This window comes from Psittacula echo (genome assembly GCF_963264785.1).
Source record: "Psittacula echo genome assembly, chromosome: 9".
In the NCBI taxonomy this organism is placed as follows: Eukaryota; Metazoa; Chordata; class Aves; order Psittaciformes; family Psittacidae; genus Psittacula; species Psittacula echo.
In genome coordinates, this window is record NC_137745.1 from 14,539,724 (window position 1) to 14,557,217 (window position 17,494).

The 17,494-nt window shown below is 39.3% G+C and overlaps 1 protein-coding gene across 41 annotated transcripts in view; it reads right to left on the reverse strand.

Moving 5' to 3' along the window:
* Positions 1-8,323: 8,323 nt before the first annotated feature.
* The window catches only part of SLMAP (sarcolemma associated protein), an 84,311-nt gene continuing 75,140 nt past the window's right edge, over positions 8,324-17,494 (reverse strand). For 33 of the 41 annotated variants that reach the window (XM_080625810.1, XM_080625831.1, XM_080625818.1 and 30 more), the window contains 3 exons: positions 16,809-16,980; positions 14,841-14,975; positions 8,324-10,265 (listed from right to left, as the gene is read on the reverse strand). In XM_080625810.1, coding sequence (XP_080481936.1) covers positions 10,176-10,265; positions 14,841-14,975; positions 16,809-16,980 — 397 coding nt within the window. In that variant the 3' untranslated portion in view covers positions 8,324-10,175. Of the gene's footprint in view, positions 10,266-11,300; positions 11,391-14,840; positions 14,976-16,808; positions 16,981-17,494 lie in introns of all 41 variants that reach the window. The other 8 variants (XM_080625835.1, XM_080625820.1, XM_080625813.1 and 5 more) reach the window with 1 other exon arrangement.

The window sequence follows — 17,494 nt, forward strand, 5'->3', positions numbered from 1 at the left end:
CTTCCCGGATCTGCTCACTTTGCCCTCCCCTTCCTGATTGCCCCCCACCCCATGCCTCTCCTTTGCACTGTGTGGGAACTTTCCCCAAAACACAGTGTTTTCCCCTAATTTCCTTCCTCTCAAGACACCTGGAATTTCCTTCTGCCACCCCTCACGGTGACACAGGCCAGGCCACACTTCTCAGGGCAGCAGCTTATTGTCCATGAAACCAAAACAATCGCACACACAGCACAGGGCTGCTGGGTGCACACTCAGAAACAACACCACGTACGAGGGCTTTTACATATTGAAGATGACAAATACCTTATTTCAGCAAAAATAGCCTGACATATTTGAGGAAAAACAGAAGCAGCAACTACCAACAAGGACTCTGTCCAGAAGGCTACAGGAGGACTTTCCATAATGAAGTGTGTGCTGAAATGTGCTGGAAATTTGTGTTTTGACATCTCAAGCTGTCAGGTGAAGCTCCTTGCTCAAAAGAGCCAGTTTTGCAAGCACTGAGCTGTGCAGCACAGTCACAAAAGAAGAAAAAGTCCTTTCCAGCTTCAGCATCACTTTAAAGTTACTGGGAGGCAGCCAGTGTATTTGGGAAGGGTTTTAAACACCCTCTTGCAAACCAAGAGTTGCCTCAGTGGAGATGTGTGCACACAGCAAACACCATGTATATCCACTCCAACCTCACCCTTCCAACATGCTGAAATTCAGAAGCTTGAAATAGTTTTACCTGAATCTGTATTGAGAAGCACAAAGTTTATCCCACTAAGACTATACAAGTAAGTAGTTTTATGCAATGCTCTGCTGCAGGCCTGTTCCTGCTACAGTGTTCACTTGAATCAAGAAGCCAGGCAAAAACACGGCTTATCACTGAATGTGTTATTGGTAAAATAGGAGTTGCATAAATACACTCAACATCAATGCTGGACTCCAGCCGAAAGCCAAACCCTAAGGCAGACCATGGCACAGTGAGATGTAAGAGCAAGACAGTGCTTTCTACTGATGGGCAAGCGTTCAAAGCATTATCACATGGGTACTGCTGACTACTGGGCTTCAGTTCTCCCACCCTGGACACTTGCACATGCTGGAGCAAGTGCAATCATGTTTAATGAGATCCACTTCTCCAATCCATCAGAACCCACATCACAGCAAATCATCTCAGCCTGTGTGATTGCAGAGAAAACCACAGAGTTACAAGCTGGATGCAAGCAAAGGCACTCTATGTGCCTGAGCCTGTAGACAGCTGTCACTCAGTGATGGGGCAACAACAGCTACAACCAGAGCAGAGCGGTCCGCTTGACTCAAAAACCTCCATAGATGCAGCACTGAGCTTGAGCTGCTTTTGAACAGGTAAACTACCTGCACAGAAGATTTACATAGCCACAGGTCTCTGAAGGATTGGCTTTCCCTTTTTCACATTACAAGGGTCCACTTTCCACCTCCATTAGTCAGAAACAGGAAGGGTGAAGTGGTGCTGTCCCTAACCAGCATTAACAGGATGTGACTCTGCTCTGAGTCATCATCCTCTTTCTCCTCAAGTGGAGATGGCTGCTCACACCTGCATCACCGGACACTTACGGTAATACTCAAAACAAACAAGACTGCTCTTCCAAGCTTGCTCTTCAGAGGCTGCAGGAAGCAACCTTCCCGTTAAACACTTATAACTTTATATTTTCACAGTATCTTCACAACCAAAAGGACTGAAGACCTCCAGTATGCACTCAGAATCTACAGAAAAATAGAGCGGTTTTCTGATGAAGTCCCTGGGCCAGCAGGACCTAGCTGAAGCCCTACTTACAGTCCAAGAAATGAAAACATGTAACCCATACAGTTGTGAAGTATGATTCAATACCCAGATATTGTCCTTTACTTTGGAATAAAAAACTTACCATGATTCAGTAATCTCCAGTGAAATGCATTTCATGGGAACTGGAAACCATTTACATGAATGAAATGAGCGCCACTGTTACATGAGTGCATGTGCATGTGAGTAGAACTGAGGTGTCTCAGTTAAGAAAGATCTCTGCCAGCACAGCAGTCTCATCTTCCATCTTGACACACGTTACATCAAAGCTTCACTGGCAAGTCTCCTTGCCCATCTAAGGGCAGTCAGTAGCAGACACCCAGCAGACCCACATTCCAAGCAGATGCAACATCCTACACATCTGACAAAGCACTTCCATTCTCACCAAAGAAATATCCCAGAAGCACTCATTCTGCTGGAATTATTCCAGTATTTGTTTCTTAATTACATGGGGAAGCATCAGTTTGGGGCAAATGATTTTTTACCACTCTTTCTAGGTTTGAAATGAGAAGCACCATGTCAGACACTAGCAATTTTTTTAGTTTACTATTTGTCTACCAAGTCTCCTTCTGAACAGGGGCACAGATGTGATAAGGAATACCCTCACTCACTGCCAAAGCAGTCTTCCATGTAAAGTAATGATAAGGGAGACTGACCATAATTTGCTATTGGCTACGAGACGGTTAAGGAATGTTATAACATGATACTACCTTGCAGGTGCACCATAGCAGCAACTTCAAATTTACTGTGTAAACAGATGATGAGAGCCCTTCAAATCTGAAAGTACTGGAAACTAAGGAAGGGTTATAATTCAGGGAAGTCTGCAGAGGAAGGATGTACTATTGCTGCTGCTTCATGTAGTACAGAGGCACCAGCACCAGGCTATAAGTGCAATTAAAAAAATCACCGTGAAGTTGCTGCAGGCTATGTTTTCACTTATGTGCCATTACAAGAACTATGAAGTGGAAAAACCTGAGCAATAAATGTCTATCACAATGCCCAGCTACGGTTGATTACAGACAAGTTCTGCAACAGAAACACTGCCAATCCACTGTGACTGCTACAGACAACTCACACCCAACAAGCCTGTAATATTAATACTGAACCTTTAAGAATGAGCAAACCTTATCATCGCCTTTCACATACAGTATTGCTCAGAAATAAACTAATTCAGTGTTTATCTTCTTTGTCAAAGGAAGAGCACTCTGCAGTGGTGGTTGGGAGACAGGAATTCAAGCCGAAGTTACTGGTAGATGTTAGGTGCTACCAATTGTAGCCCGTGAAAAACAGCTAAATGGACATATTTCACACTGTTTAAAGGCTTTTTATTTTTCCCCTCCAACCCCGCCCCCAAAGTCTAATGCATCTGGTAGAATTTTTTAATGTTAACTCTGGTTTTAGCTTTTTAAGCAGAGAAATAAAAGCAAGTTCCCTAAGCTCTCACACCAGGACTTGCCACAGCCTGGAGTGGAACCACGCCTAAACTACACCCAGAGGTGGATCCAAACCACACTGCAAACAGGGAGGAGACTTCCCTGCCTTAAACTTGCCGAAATCCTGCTGAAAACTATGTAAGTGACTCAGTGAATGTCCTTCTCCTGAGTCAGCGCTGAAGCACAGCTCTGCAACTGCATCTGATCGTAGGATTGTTGGTTTTCTTAAAGGATGAGCTGTGAATCATATCCCGAGGGTGTCCGGTCACTGAACAACCTGTAACCCTTGCATGAACTCATCCTCCACGCCCCCCTCTTCCTGGGTTTGCATGCAGACTTGTTGGAGCACTCCTTTACCCCCCTACAGAGAAGGGGAGGTCATGTAGCTGTGAAACCCATTTGTACAAAGTAAACAGGTAAAGAGATTCCAATTTTAAGGTAAGTTTTAATGGCCTTCATTAACTAGTAACATGTCATCTACTGCAGTAAGCAGAGTGCAGCAGGCTATTCCAAAGTGAAGTGCTGGAATTTGGAGTTAGGCTGAATGAAAGACTATGTACAATACAAATCAGCTTTCTGTTGTGTTGTAGGTTTATTCTCATTTTTTACCATTTATTCATCCCAAAAGACATATTGCATATTTGGAACATTGTGAAATAAGAGCCACTGAGTTATTCAAGACAAGTAGTTTTGTCACATCAAACCTGATGACATACCCAAAGTACTTTCCAGAGCAAGAACTCCTTACAAGAAATATAAATAGAATCTAAACTTCATAAACAATCTAGCACAAAAAGATTAGAATACTAAAACCATTCCATAATGAAGGCAGCACTTTACCACTCATAATATGTGTGTGGTGTCTCCAAAAAACAAATAAATTAAACAAAAATCAATTTCCTAACAGAGGGTACTGAAACAAATACAGGCTCACTTCTGGATAAACTCTATTCCAATAGATCAAATTGATCACCCTTTTCCCTCAAGTTACTGATTAATATGGTCAGGTAAGAAAAAGTTACTTTTAGTTTAACCTAAGGTTTGGAGTTGTTCATCTTCATCAGATACAATGAAGAGATGACGTTCCTGGAAGCACATCTGCATTTTCAGTATGTCACCTGACGTGATAAAATAATTACATCTCCATACGAACATCTCCATTCCCACAGTTGGGAATTGAGAGTCTCAACTACATCCCCAGTCTCATGGCTAAATGCAAGTCATGATCTATTTCACCACATGCAGGTGCAATCTCAGAACAGCAATGTATATGCATGCACACACACTCTGGTGTGTTAGAACTGTTACATTTCCAGCACTGGGAATAACGCTGAGCCGAACAGTCACATGAATAATATAGGATTAGAAATGCCTTACAGAGGGAAGTGGCAGTAATGGGCAACAGCATGATGGGGCTGAGGGAAGAGAGCAGAATGTATGATCCTGGGAAAAGTGCTGGTTTTGCTTCACAGGAAGGTCTAAGCAAATTGCAGAGTAACTATGGGAAGCAATCAGTACAAAATTCAAGAATGCAGAATGATTTATGCTTGTCAAAGCACTTTAAAAATAAAATCCCACATTTATAAGTTTTAAAAAAGTTTGTTTATTGGTGTTATTAAACCAAGAGTTCTGTGAACCTTTTGACTTTTATTGAAAAGCGATCACTACCAGCACTGTGACTAATAATCCCGATTAAAAACCAGATGCAAAAACTAAGAGAAGGAATTATTCTATGAATATTTTTCCTGCTGTACTGCAGGGATCTGGTTTTGGCTCACTACTGTTGAACAGTGTATGATCAATAATCTAGAAAAGCTTCAGTAGTCATCCCTGTTAAAACCCAAAGGGGAAAAAACCCCATGGATGAAGTACTGAATAGTAATGGGAATGGGTTGTTGCCTTGGACTGCTTGCCTACAGTGGTTGTTACTGAACAGTATTGCAAAGTCAGATACCATGGGGCTGGGGTGATGCAAGGAATGCACAGATTTGATTCACAAGATTAAAATCGAGGTGATGGGAGTCAGTGATTCCCCAAAAGGGTTTTGTAGGCAGCCAAACAGGCATACCAAAGGAGGATATAAAGCTTATTATCTATTTATATGATGTAAGGAAATTACTGTAAGGACATATTCTGATCTGGCATCTACTCTTCAAAAAAGAACATTCAGGAAAAGCTGACAAAAATCTAGTGGGATGAAGAACAAAATTAAATTCAATCTATTCATGTAATGTAAGATTGGAAGCTATTTTGATCACGGTATGTCAAATCCCTGGATCACAACATCTGCAGTAGTAGAACACCCTCCAAGGGAGATACATTGAATCCAGTGGTTGGGAGCCAAGGCAAGACAAACTGGAACACAGGGTTGGGTTTTGGTTTGTGGGTTTGAGAATACAGTAGTTGCTCAAGTAACACTAAAGGACACTTACCTACAGAGGTGGCTGATTCTTTTTCTGAAGTTCTTAATGCAAGAAATCTTTCTCTAAAATACATGCTTGACTTCTTGACATTATGGTCTGATGCTGAAGCAGTCGGTGAAGTTTTATGACTCTGATACCCAGAAAAGCAATCAGATATGAGTTCCCTCTAGCAACAAATAGAAACTTGAGCCTCCAACGGCCCGTACCACCAAAACCTTTGTTTCAGTTACTCATTTGCCTTCTACTTCTGGGAGCCTTTAGTCACATACTGGTGACAACCAGTTTTCAAAGCAGTAGTGGGTGCATCCCTTTCTCAAGCAGAACTTGTCTGTGTGGACAAACCTTTGCTTGCCAATTTGAACGGTTTGGCACAAACGGAAAACCCAGGAAGGCAGGAAGAACTGGAAGCCCCATGCTGGAGACCAATTTCCCACCAGAGGGGAACGAAAGGAATTTTGCATCCAGAAGCATATGCAAAGAGGGACTGGGATGAGTAAACCAGCTGGATCTAGGGAATTCAATGCAGCTGTTGGCTGGAAGCAATCACCCTTCAAACACAGATATAAGTGCAGGAGAGAATATGGCTTTTAATTCTTCCATATGATCAATTGCTATATTAATAGAGACTCAAAAACCTGAGACAGTTGCTAATGGAATACTAATGGCGCATGAAAAGCCAGAGAGAAAAAAGGCCCCTCGTGGAAACTGGCCAGGCACAGCTGCAGAGCTAGTCCAAACTACGATGGCTTCCCAAAAGCTGTTGTGGTGATCTGGTGGTTTAAAGTGCTCAGATGCTGCTGGTGGAATGAATTCGGCAGTGGGTTTGCCATGGAGAAGATTCAAGCTGAATAAATTATTCTTGCAAGCAGTAGAACCCTACAGATTAAGGCATGAGACATTCAAAATCTTCTGTAAAGCACTGAAACTCTGAAGAGCTAACATCCTTCAGAAGACTTGATTAGAAAAACAATTTGGGAATATACCCCCCAAATACATGCACAGATGATTACCTTTGCTTCAGCCATCAGGCATTTGATACTAAGTCCAACTAAGAGTCTCTTAGAGGAAATTCTGAGATGTATTGTGCAGGATCACAATATTGTGCAATAATTGTACAGGGTCCACTTAGCACCAAAAAAATTCCAGAGATTCTGCAAGCAGGATCAAGCTAAGACTCTGGAAGAATGTATTTAATTCAGCCACAAGGAACAGGAAAATTATGCTATTTTTTTAATATATTTTTTAAATAAGAGGCCTGCTGTTGTAGTCCCCATATAGGTAGAATTCGAGTTTAAAAGGAGGTGCCTTAGTCAGGACATTAGGACAGAACTGAAGTGTTCAGATATTTTATTATATTAAATATTCCAAACCGAACTAGCAACTGATAAAACACTTCTCAGACTACTTTTTCTAGTAAGAGGAACCTTTTTAAAACCTCAAACTTCGGTGCAAGCTCAGAGCACTTGTTTCACAAGTAGAGCATCTTACACATTTGTGAAAAGCTGCTTTTATTACAGTAACTCCAGGGCTTGGCTAATCAAGCCTCTGAACTAAAAAAGAAAGAACCTAAATAAGAGTGCAGAAGAGCACACACATTTACCATTAACAAACACAATGAAACACCAGGAAGGTTTGTGCATAGAGTGCTTGCAAAATAACTCCACTTGCTGCTTTAGTATCAAAGCACTGAGGAACAGCAGCTTCCCAGTTATCCAATTCTTCTCCAGGGATTCTCACAACAAAAAAAAAAGTGAACTGTGCATTTTAGCTCATTCCTGATCATTTTGAACATGCAAGTATCAAGAACTCCTGGGAAAGGCACTATTAGGGAACCACAGGTATACTTGTAAGCACAAACCCCCATGCAATGTGTACTATGCACCTGTGTATATAAATATGCACACATGCACATAATTAGATTAGAAATCTTTCTCCTTTAATACAACCATGTTGGGTCTCAAATTTCAGCTTTCTGATGCTCTAAAGATTTCTGACAACACAGCATTTGCCTTTAATACAAGAACACACTTATGCCACAGGCAGCGTTGCTCAGTATGGGGCACTGACTGCAGTGCAGGCTGGTACCAAGGCTGATCCCAGGGAACCCAGCTCCTTCCCTGCTGACAGCCAGGAGGGACCACTGCTCCACCAGGCTCCACTCCACCTCCTCACACCATGACTACATGCTACTGGCAGGGAGGAGGGAATAGGACCCATTGGAAAAGACACAGTAGCTGAAAGAAGGACAAACGGGAAGATCAAGATGTTAGAAGAGAGAGGAGGCAGCATCAGGCTCCCTTCCCCTCAAAGGACCTTCCGCTATCACCCCACTGTCTGCAGCCAACGCTCCTCCAATCTCACAACCCCTGCCACAGGCACTATCCACCTTTCAGCTGTGAATATCCTTCCCCCCCATGGCAATATGCTTCCATAGTGCCTTCAATGGTTCTCTCCTCCCCCCTTTCTTTCTGAAAACCACAGACAGGAGAGAGATCAGCTAGACAAAATCTTAAACCAGTGCAAGTGTGAAACACATGGTAAAAAAAGTCTTTTGCTATTATTACTGGACATGCTGCACACATTGTGCCTAGTAACTGTGGCAATACCTAGTGCAAAAGAAACTTAGCATGAATCTTTTGTTTTCAAATGACATTCAACTCAAACATGCATAGGGAGAGTAAAGTTATTTTATTAAATCATGCACATCACGTGTGTTAGTGCAAATAGTTTAATCTGTACTCCAGAAATTCTATTGTATTTTTATATCTTTACAAAATAGATTTAAAACAATTATTTACTTTAAAAAATGTAATTCTGAAGTTAAGCATTTCAGAACAATATTTGCAATAACCTATATACAAGAGGTACTAAGTACCACTGGCATACGAGTGTTCTGTGGTTGGGTGGCTTCCTGCAACTGAAAAGGATGAAATGAATGAACTAAATTACAATATATATTTTCTACAAGTCACCTGCGGACTTCTTTTCCAACTAATAATCCTCCCATTAGTAAATCCCACTTAAGACAGAACCTTTAATTAAAGGACAATGACCCTTAAAACCTCACAAATTATATGCTAAATTTCTATTTAAATATTTAAACTATCTGTCGATTGCCATAACATTCTTTAAAGCCAATTGAACTGCTGAGATTACCTCCCTATTTTGAAGTCTCCTTTAGCAGAGCCATTTTACTTTACCATTCTTTAGCATATTATTTAAGTCTTTAATAAACTTTTTTGACAGAACTGTTGAGCTGAACAAGACAACTACAGTCTACATTTAATTCAGCACTAACTACAGTGATTCCCACCAAAAGTCAGCAAGTAGCAATAGTTATAGTACTTAGATAAGGAAAATAAACTTTGTAATGGGGACCACTGCATCATACTTACAGCCATGTGATGAGGATGCACAAAGATTTACTACCAAATTAAAATCATCTTCACCTGACAATACTCCGTCAGGTACATGATTCCAATTTTGTAGTATTTTATGTATCTTAGATTTTTTCAGCTAATCACAGACGTACTGTAGCAGTTCTCTTAATAAAGTTAAGTCAACAAAAGCTTATCTAAAGAGCATCTCCAGCTCAAGTCAGAAAGTATCAAATGACTGAAAAAATAAACTGATACATGTGATATGTGAGAAAGTATTCATAGTTTTAAAGAACGTATCTCTTTAAATATATGAAATTTAATAAATTACATTCAAACTAAAGTTAACGTAAGTTGAATCACTGCACTATGTCCATCAAATGACCAAGTACTTGCTCCCAGGAATACCTTAGCTCACTCAAGAACACAAACATGCTTACACTCGCACATGCGCACACTAAATACTTTAGGCTGGTCTTCACCATCAATATCTCTATCTTTTTAAGGCTGGACATGAATTGTGTTTATTCCCAAAAACTAGTAATAAAGCAATCCTTATCAAAGAAAATACGCTTCCTTCAAAAGGTGTGGTAAGTTTTCTTAAGTCTTGTTCCCAACAGCTCAGTGACTTAACAGCAAGTAAAATGGTATACTAGTTTGTATAAAAAAAAACATAATCAAAAAAAATCATACTGAAAGGCACTGAGCACACTGCATCTGTTTACCAAGTATCTGCAAGCTTACTTGGCTTGGGTGTCCAAATCAGAAAAGTATTTTTCCTCTTAAATCTGGCAATCAGATTCTAAAGTAAGCATCCACAACCCTAGCCATTATAAATAATTTGGTACCAAGAAGCCTACTTTAGGCCACCATTATAGTATTCAGAATCCCAACATACTATTTTAAAACTTGCATGAAATTGTAAGCAAAAATATTGCTCACAGTATGATGAATCACAATTTTATTCCCTCTTTATAGACAGATACATTTTATACAGTTTAAAGCAAATGACCCTACTGCTGTTCTCACGCAGAGCTGTGCTGTATTAAGAGGTAAAAAGGAAGAGAATTAATCTGTTTTCCCTCAGTATATGAATGTTGCCAGCTTCTAAAGGGAGGACGGTGTATGGATTCAACAACAGTTCTCATGGAGAAGCTCTGGTTAGGCCTGGGTACAGCACCACGGCTGTTACAGCAACCAAAGCTGCCATCACAGGCATCCAAGGCCATTGTCTCTGTGTGGAGAGAAAAAAAAAATCAATATCATATTTGTTCTAATTCACACTAATCAGTTTACCCCGTGGTTCCTGAAAGTCCTGAGTTCCTGTTGATAGGCACCACTAAAATGTTACTCATGAACCCTACTGCAGGCTCATCCTGACTCAGAGCATCACAGTAAACCATGTTTTTCCAGCAAAGGGAACTCCACAACTCTTCATGACTGAGGATCATCAGGAAAACTTCTGGCAGTTCCGTATTTCCAGCTTCATTACTGTTCGCACCCCAAAGAGATCTGCTATTAAACGTGTGAGGGCTTAAGGTGTTTAAAACATTGCTTGTGCCAAGTAACTGCTAGAAACAGGTTTATGCAGGACTGACATCTTTAACTTAGCTTTTGAATGTTTAAATCCAGATGTATAAAGTTCATTTGCAGCAAATCCTAACAACATCATTTCTAACAGACTGTCACAACATTTCATGACAACAACAGCATTTTAAGGAGGACACACTGAGAGACATTAGAGAGGATGCAAGCCAAGGTCAGAATACAAACCAACCACCTATTTATCATCTTGTCTTTTTTCCCCATCTTCTTTATAGCAATAGTGAGAAAAAATAAAGTGTTTAGAGCCAGAGAGGAATTTCTTAGTCCATAAATAGGAATCAAAGCTGTTCACTTTTATTATTAGAGGCAAACTCTTCATTTTTCATAGTTAATTAAGCAATTAAGTTTTCTTACAGGCCCTAGCATATAGCAGCATTGTGCAAAAGGTAGCCCATTTGCTAAAGACAAACCAAGACCAAGTTAGAAGCAGCACATTGAGAACCAGTTAGTATGAAATTCATTGTTAGAATTAAAGGAATCACACAGATGTTAAATGATCAGTCGATTGCTCTGCTCATCAGTATCAACAAAATGGCATATTAAATGAAGGGTTTGCTTCAGGTAAAGAAATACCTGTGTATTTCACCATGCACTATTTTATACAGAAATGGCACAAACAGGTGAGAGGGACAAACATACATTGACTGAACAGTTGTGCTTGTACCTTTCGCTACCACAATGGGCCGTAACACCAATACAGGAAAGCCAGGATTAGGCCGATGAATACGGCTGGGACGGGTTGTAATATGGAAGGCTAAAGAAGGGAAGGGATATTAAAAATCACTTTGTGCTATAAATCAATCAGGTAAAGATGATTTAGAGAGGGGAAAATAAGTCAGTGAGTCTTGTTTTAATTGAAATGTATTAAAGACATCTAACACAATACAGCATTATCTAATCTGGTATACACAGTTAGTACACCATTCTACTCAAATGAACAGGGAAGTTTAAAAATAAAGGGAAGTAAGCAGAAAATGTTCTAAGAAACCTCTTGTCACAATTTGGAATTTAGCACTTAAAACCAACACAAATTTTAAACTGATTTGCCTGTATCTTATTTCTAGGTGGTTTTAGTTTTTCTAAGTGATAAGAAATCCCATCTGGATTTCTTAAGGTAAAAAGACTTACACCAGACACTGGATTTTTCAGCTACTTCTTCATTCCTTGCTACTTCGCCTTTCCCATTTTCCATCACCAGCCTCCAGGAAAAACAATCTTTTTCCTCCAGTAGTGAATTAATCACAACAATGTCCACAGGCAAACCCCGTAGCTCAGACATTTCCGTGAGATTGTAACATGACTGTATAGCCATCACTAAGTTACTATAAAGCAGGGAAGCACATCTTGATAAGAGGTACCACCAAGATCAGCATCTCTGGCAGTCAGCAGCCTTGTGACCAAATGCAATTCTGAAAATCTATCAAATGTTGGACCTGAGCCAAGCTACCAGCTGGCAAGATTGCAGGGCTCACTTAGCTTATGGCCTCATTAGAACCATCTACACATTCTCTCAGCTACATTCAATTAACTGTGAACTACTTCACATTCTGAATGGACAGCCTCCATCCTTAATAGGAGAAAGTAAAAGCAAAAATAGACCTAACTTCTTTTTAAGGTGTCCTTGAAGACATCTGCTTTCTCTGTATCTAGCCTAAGTATTCGTGCACACACAAAGACACACAGAGGTTAAGTTCAAACCATGCCAAATATTAAGAACTTGTTCGTGCTGAAGCCACCTTGATTTTGTTCAAATAACTAAATAATAAATTAATGTTTGAAGAATTTCTAAAAATCTGTGATTCATAAATAAAATTGCATTCTGTCATGAATTTGTACAAGTCACTTAATCACTGAACCTCTAATATGGTTCAAAACATGAAAAACATAGAAGGTATTCTATTATCTGCCATTCCATTCAGATTTGTTTTGATCAAGGCAAATATTTAATAGCAACATTATGTGTAACTACTGAAGTAATTTTCATGCAGGATCATTTTTGTGTCATTGGTGCCACAAATCAGAGTGCCACCTTCCCACAGAAAGCATGTTGGTAGAAGTAATCACAGCAGTGTTCAAAAAAGCGCCAGAAATTTAAGTCAACCAGAGCAGCTAATGTTCTCAAACCATTCACATCAATAAATCTGTCACATAAAGCACAACAGGAAATAATCAGTGACTACAAGCATGCAAGCACAAGTAGTACACCACACTGCTAAGCCTTTTAGAACACAACACTGCAATTCTTTTTCTCAAAGTCAAACGTAAGTATAAAACTTTAATATTTAAATGACACCCCAAATGGAGCACAGAGGCCTTGTCTTTTCTAACATTTGTTAGTTCACTGAACAAATCTATGGATTTTTCTATTATTATTGGGGTTTTTTTAATTATACACATTCATGGCTGTGGCATCTTGGCAAATGAAGCAGATGATAAATATCCACCATATTAAATGAAGTTGCCTCCAAACGATTTTTTCTCCTCACGAACTTATCAATATTTAACAAATTACCTTATTGTTGAGGAGCATTTAACGAGGTGCTTCACTGAAAATATGCATCTTGTATTAGAATATGAAGATATGCAAACTCAGATACCAACAGGCTGTAAAAAGGAACAAACCCCACAGTGGGAAGTCCCTTTGTGAGTCACTGTCCTCAGACATGAAGTAGCAGATAATGATTCCAGGATAAGGGGACAATGGTGCTTGAAAAATTTGACTTTGGAACTCAGTATCAGTGACGCTTCAAATAATCCACAAGACAGAGATGTTTTACATTACTGATTGTGAGTAACGCTTGCTTGAAGAGCAAGCTTCTCCTGTGAGTCCTTAAATGGGTGGATGCTCTTCATCATACCCTGACCTCCAGGTTTCAAATGTTCTAACTAACTCCTCCTCTGGAAACATATTTGGCAACTGCTGGGGTTCCTGATTTCACCTAAATACTCCCCCCAAATTCCTCCTAAAATTTCCCATGCTTTTTAAAGTCTTCCACTTTCATCATGTGCTCCAATTCCCTTCATAGTATTTCTTTCCTTTACTTTTCCTTTGTCCATTGACCATTTTAATACTGAGATTAATGCTTTTAACCAGCAGAAAATCTCACATTCGCAATTGTTTATTCAGTGTGACCCCTCCTATTAAAATGGGTGTTTTTTGGTTGTTTTTGACTTCTGCCTGCTTTAGTGACCCAATATTATCCAAGCACTGCAGAAGAATTCTAAGCAGGAAGCAGGTTCCAAGAGAATTCCAACATCGTATTCCTAAAGAGATGGCTGAAGATGTGAGAAGGGCTTTGAATTCTTTAAATCTTTGACAGCTCTAATATGTTAGAGGTTTACACTTGGTATTTGGCTATGGCAAGAGTATTCATACAAACTTTGGGGATCTAGCAGCCAGTTGATTTTAGAGGATAGCACTTTCTCTGTAGACAGAGAAACACTTCTAAAAGGCTATTAAAGAACACCCATTATCCTCCTGTTTTGTACTATTCACTGCAGGAGTTATTCATGCTGCACTGATCATAGATGCCATACAGGAAGACAATAAACCAGCCACCCCAGGGTAATAAGGTATCTAAAATAAGGTTATGACCTTATAATGTGTCTGCCACACCCCTAACATTGGAGGATTGCAGAAATCTCAGTATAAAAAAATAAATAAACCATTGTCCCTAGCTGTAAACTCAACTCTAATGATACAATGTCTTGAAGTAATTGCAACAGAAAAGAGTATTTTCAGTAGTGAATAGAAAGGACAGTTTAACTGCACTGTTTAAAGCATGAGCCAGTAACGCTGGTAGATAACCACTGTTAAGAAGCATGAGCAAGAGTAAGAAGGGAACACCCACTGTAATAAATACTAATAAAAGAATGTTGAAAAAGATTGCTTAATTTATATGGATACAAGTTTTACTTAGTTCTGGTTCACTAGTATTTAAGCCAGATCTTTTCAAGAGAGCAGATATCTAAGGTCATATTTAAAACTGTCACACAACTGTACATTTAACTTGCATATTTAGTTGTAACAGCATAATGACCTGCAAATTTCCACAGATAGTTCCAGAATGGAATTTTGCATATATGGTTCACAGCCTTTTTTTTCCCCCCCGTCTTTTTCTATTTGACATTTGTACATTCCCTCAAGCAACAGAAGTGCCAGTGTCATAACCCAGCTTCCCGACATTATTTTGTACAGACTTACGTTGTTTCCTTTTTCTTGTAGCAGCTTCAAGTTTTCTTTACATTGTCTGAGCTCCTCTGAGAGTGACTGGTTTTCTTGTTCAGCCATCTCATACTTCGCCTTTAGCTCTGAGAGCACAGTCTGTGTTCTTTCGTACTAAAGACAAAGAGAAAAGAGTCTGCAGACCCCTGGACACTCAACACATGCTTACATTTGCTTAGAGCACACTTCCTTTCCTGTTATCTGCCTAGCGCAACCTGCCTTGTATCAGCATACTCTCTTTTCATAAAAGCAGGGTAGGAAAATCCTAGTTTAGATTTCCTTTTTTTTTTTTTTTTTTTTTTTCCAAATGAAGGTTTTTGTCCCTGATAGTGAAGGGCTGGGATTACTAAAAACAAGGAAATATGAAGTAAATGCAAGTCCTTAATTCATCTCCCATACCAAACTCATTATCAGGTTGGAAAGAAGTGTAATAAATATGAAGACAAAACAAGAAATAGGGGAACAAGGAGTCCTTTATGTTTAAATAGTGGTCTTAAATCTAGGCTGTAGCTTGTGGCTGCGTGGAGACCTCATAGCAGCCTTCCAGTATCTCAAGGGGGCCTACAAGGATGCTGAGGAGGGACTCTTCATCAGGGACTGTAGTGACAGGACAAGGGGTAACGGGTTCAAACTTAAACAGGGGAAGTTTACATTGGATATAAGGAAGAAATTCTTTACTGAGAGGGTGGTGAGGCACTGGAATGGGTTGCCCAGGGAGGTTGTGAATGCTCCATCCTTGGCGGTGTTCAAGGCCAGGCTGGATGAGACCTTGGGTGGCATGGTTTAGTGTGGGGTGTCCCTGCCCATGGCAGGGGGGTTGGAACTAGATGATCTTAAGGTCCTTTCCAAGCCTAACTATTCTATGATTCTATGATTCTAAATATCTACACCAATCAAATGAGTGCAAAAATCAACATTCTATATGAAGCAAATCAAACCCTCCTCACACACAGTATAATACATTTTTAAAAAAATTATGCCTTATCACTATCATACCATAATCCTCAGTGTGGGTCAAGTACAAACAATACTGGGTGAATGTGTCCCATGTTCCTATAGTATGGGCAGCTTCTCCTTTTTCAAACTCACATTCATCTTTTTCTATAGATGACAAGCTTTCTAGTAGTTCTCATGACAGGAATTAGGACCAATGACTTTCAGTAGCGGCATTTACTATGAATTTAAAAGATTAGGCATCTTACAAATACATCTGGTTAGAGGCCCACAAACTAATAGGGCTGGGTTTTTCAAATTCTGAAAACAGTAAGGAATGTGACATGGATGAACTAATGACAAAACAAAGGACTGCAAAAGAAACTAAATGCAGTGACTGGGCAAAACTTCCCTTAAAATGCTCTTAAGAAAATGCAAGTTAATGGTTGGAGACTACAGCCTTCTTCCAGACATAATCTTTAGAGGCAAGGCAGATGAAATACATGCTGAAAGTGCTAGCTTTTTTCTTCTGTACTTGCTAATGATCTTCAGCAGCCTGAAGTGATCCAGGAAGATGAAATTTACACATTTGTAAAAATGTGTAGTCCCACTGTCAAATAAAAGAGCTTAAATCTAACTAGGAAGATCATGCTGACTAAAAAGAATTAATTTTGACTCATAACAGCTAATGAAACTGTATTCCATGATATTCAGGAAGACTCTGAATAAGGGTTTACCTGTCTGAACAGCTTAAAAGTAAATTCACAAATATAATGCATGGAGGTAAACTTTAGGAAGTTCTCCAAACACATACAAGTCATTTTATCTGAAAATTTCCTTTTCAGATTTAACCTCCAGTTTCTATTTCTATATTGTCAGCCATCATAAAAGTACTTGCAATAAAAGTATGAAAAAATTTAATTACTAGAAATGGCGTTTCTTTTCTTTTAGCTTAAAAGTCAAAAGTCACTGGGCATTTTATTCTCTCAACACAGAGATAATGTTCCACGTTACCTCTTTCTGAACATCTTTTGCTTGACTCTCAGCTTCACTGAGTTGGCTTTTTAGACTAGCTGCATCCCGCTGATGTTTTTCTCTCAAAGACCCCATCTGATTTTCAAGCTCCTTTCGAGACATTTCAAGAACACTTATATCGCTGGTTAGTGCTAAACTCTGCTTCTGAGAGCTGAAAAACAAAATCCAGTTGATTCCTCATGTGTTTTAAATGCAAACAAGCAAGAGATTTTTTTAAAGCACTTTTCATCCTCCAAAGCTTCACACATTATTTTTATTCAGTATGGAAATAGCTTAGAGCAATCGTAAGAGTAGATGATCCCACCGCCTCCCTATAAAATGTACTGACAAAAGGCTGGCCATACTCTTGCTTTTAAATGTATGTGCACATCTTAGTGTGTATAATTAATCATATAATTTAAATAATTAATTATGCATGATTTTAGCTTCTTATTTTATTTTTATTATTCATCACATATTTAGGATATACTCAAAAGTATTTCAAAGCATATTTATAGTAAGTCTGCTCAAGGTTGTCAGAGGTATTTCACTTATTTGCACACATGCTTCTGCTTGCTCCAGTTGCATAAACTAACAGCTAATATCTTCTTGAAGTGTTTAGTACAACTGTGTAATAGTCACAAGCCATTACAAACTTCAGCGTAACCAAGCAGTGTTAATTTGTG